We start from the raw sequence: 2,430 nt of genomic DNA, 5'->3' as shown, positions 1-2,430 counted from the left end.
TATATATATATTATTTTTTGTGAAATGCCAAAAGAAAAGTGAGGTCTAAAAGTATAAGAATGTGTTTCTAACTATAATCCCTGCTTCACCCAACTTTGAGTTTAAGCGGAGTCAGGAGTCCAGTTCATGCCGAGCGCTGGTGAACTTTCCAGGTGAACCGTTCACAAGCAGACAGCTCTAAGTGCAAGCCTTTGAGATCGGGAAGTCTTTTAGCAGAGTATACGCAAATGTTTCCAGGGACACTTTGAAGTACCGCCTACTGAGCTGCAAAAGTGGAAGCATGGAGTCATTTCCAGCAAACAAGCTGTAAGAAATAAACTGTTGCTGGCAACTTGAAATATGGCTGTTTAGTTTTTCAGAGCACAGCTGATCATTCATGTGATCAGTCATGACTGTAGGTAACTTTTTTATTATTATTAGAGAACTTGGTTTCCAACAGGCCATCGTGTGTTTCCTCTTTCTCTTATTCACATTAACTCTAAAAAAGAAAAGGTAAAACTTGCAGCAAATTAACTGTTAGTGTTCAGACTTCACAGAAGAATATTCCTCTAGAGATCTCACAATTAGAAATATTCTAGAAGACAACTACTGGATGAAGAATTCACTCAGCAAGTTTAGAGGATTTCGAACACCTCGTTTTTACTTCATTAAAGATGATTTGGTTGAAACTCACTTAGCATTGTCTCCAAAAGTCATTTTGTTTTAAATGTGCACCCAGTGATTGTCCACTTGTTCATGAGACACTTTGCTAACAAACACAAAGGGACAAACATTATCCCCACGATAATAAACAAATCACATCTAGCAGCACAATGCCAAGTTGTTCAGTATCAAATAACATTTCAGAAACATATTTTTGTATATTCTTGTTGTCAAAACTAAAACTGTGATTTACATACAGCAAACAAGAGGAGGAGAAAATGTAGACCAAACAGAGATGTGATCCTAAGGTCACCAAAAAGGATCCCCTCAACACCTTGGCTTCATAAAAGTTATGAACAGAATCGGTGACAAAGGGCAGAGAGTCCAACTCTCATCGGAAACGAGTCCGACTAACTACCGGCAATGTGGTCCAAGCTCTGACGCCGGTCATACAGGGACCTAACAGCCCGTATCAATGGGCCTGGTACCCCATACTCCTGGAGTACCCACCACAGGAGTCCCTGAGGGACACGAACGCCTTCTCCAAGTCCACAAAACACATCTAACACAGTATTGCGTCAGCTCAAACCATGCACCCTCCAGGACCCTGCTGAGGGTGTAGAGCTGGTCCAGTGCACTGATCACTGCCATATAAATGTGACAACTAGTTTCCACATTTCCCAAAATATGACTTAACTTATGTCCTTGGCAAAGTTCGATCGTAATACACGAGTGTGTGTTTGGGGTGTAATGATCTCTGCCTGTTTGCTTCTTCTGGCTCTCAAAGCAGGAAGCAGAAACACCTGCATCACTGTTTGTCAACCTGTGTGTGTGTGTGTGTGTGTGTGTGTGTGTGTGTGTGTGTGTGTGTGTGTGTGTGTGTGTGTGTGAGGAAAACTAACTGAGGTGGCTGTTGTTTTCGTGCCAGCCATCCGGATGCTTTCTCTGCACATTTTTCATTCCACCGTACATCCCCCTCTGCCGGTGTACGTGCATAGATATATTACAGAGCTCCAGGTGCCAAATGTCCCATCAGTGACAGGACACACAGGTCCAAACAGACAGACGACGAGTGTGGAAACTGTTTTCAAAGTTGCCGGTTTATTTGCCGCTGCAATAAAATTCAAATGTACCTTTTTTAGATCGCAAAATGGCACTATTTCTTAGTTAAAACATTCGATGTTCCATTGTACTTTGTTTTTATTTACATTTACACGTCTCAAGTTTGTTTTTCAACTGGGGTTGTAGAAGAGTTGAACACAGCGGGTAGGGTTGAAGATTGCATTTAAAGACTTACTTGGTGCAGTCATTGAAGAGCTCCTTACAGGGACTCTGTTCCAATCTCTCCCGGCACCGAGCTATAACATCCTGGGGAATGTCGGGCAGATGGGCTGCTGACTTCAGGGTTAAAAAGACCAAGAAATAAAGTGTGAGACAGGCAGGAGGGGAAAATTACCAAAACAGAGTAAGATGCTTTATATAAAAAATTAATAGATTCAAATGTCAAAGAAGTCAGCAGTTAAATGGAAAATATTTCAGGGCAAAATAAAACTAAATGGTGAAAAGGTGCAAGATAAACTCAGGACATTATTCAGTAACACTTCCTACAAAACGGTCTAAATAATATTAATATTTTTACATTTTTATGAAGGATATCTGACACATTATTGCTTCTGCTCGTTAAGGTTTGTTGCTCTCTTGAGGTCCTACCACAACTTGTTTATCAGCTCCAAATCTGGAGTGGGATGGAGTTTTTAAAATGCCTTGATTATAAAAACTATATATATA

General features: G+C 40.7%; 1 protein-coding gene across 2 annotated transcripts in view; it reads right to left on the bottom strand.

The window, feature by feature from the left end:
* grk4 (G protein-coupled receptor kinase 4) overlaps positions 1 to 2,430 on the bottom strand; it is a gene marked incomplete in the record, with an annotated part of 31,975 nt that overhangs the window by 20,285 nt on the left and 9,260 nt on the right. For both annotated transcript variants that reach the window (XM_014018116.1, XM_014018115.1), the window contains 1 exon segment: positions 1,940 to 2,040. In XM_014018116.1, the coding sequence (XP_013873570.1) occupies positions 1,940 to 2,040 (101 nt within the window).

This window comes from Austrofundulus limnaeus, unplaced genomic scaffold (genome assembly GCF_001266775.1).
Source record: "Austrofundulus limnaeus strain Quisiro unplaced genomic scaffold, Austrofundulus_limnaeus-1.0 Scaffold183, whole genome shotgun sequence".
In the NCBI taxonomy this organism is placed as follows: domain Eukaryota; kingdom Metazoa; phylum Chordata; class Actinopteri; order Cyprinodontiformes; family Rivulidae; genus Austrofundulus; species Austrofundulus limnaeus.
Note: the sequence above shows the minus strand (reverse complement) of the source record. Positions and strands in the feature narration are given on the sequence as shown.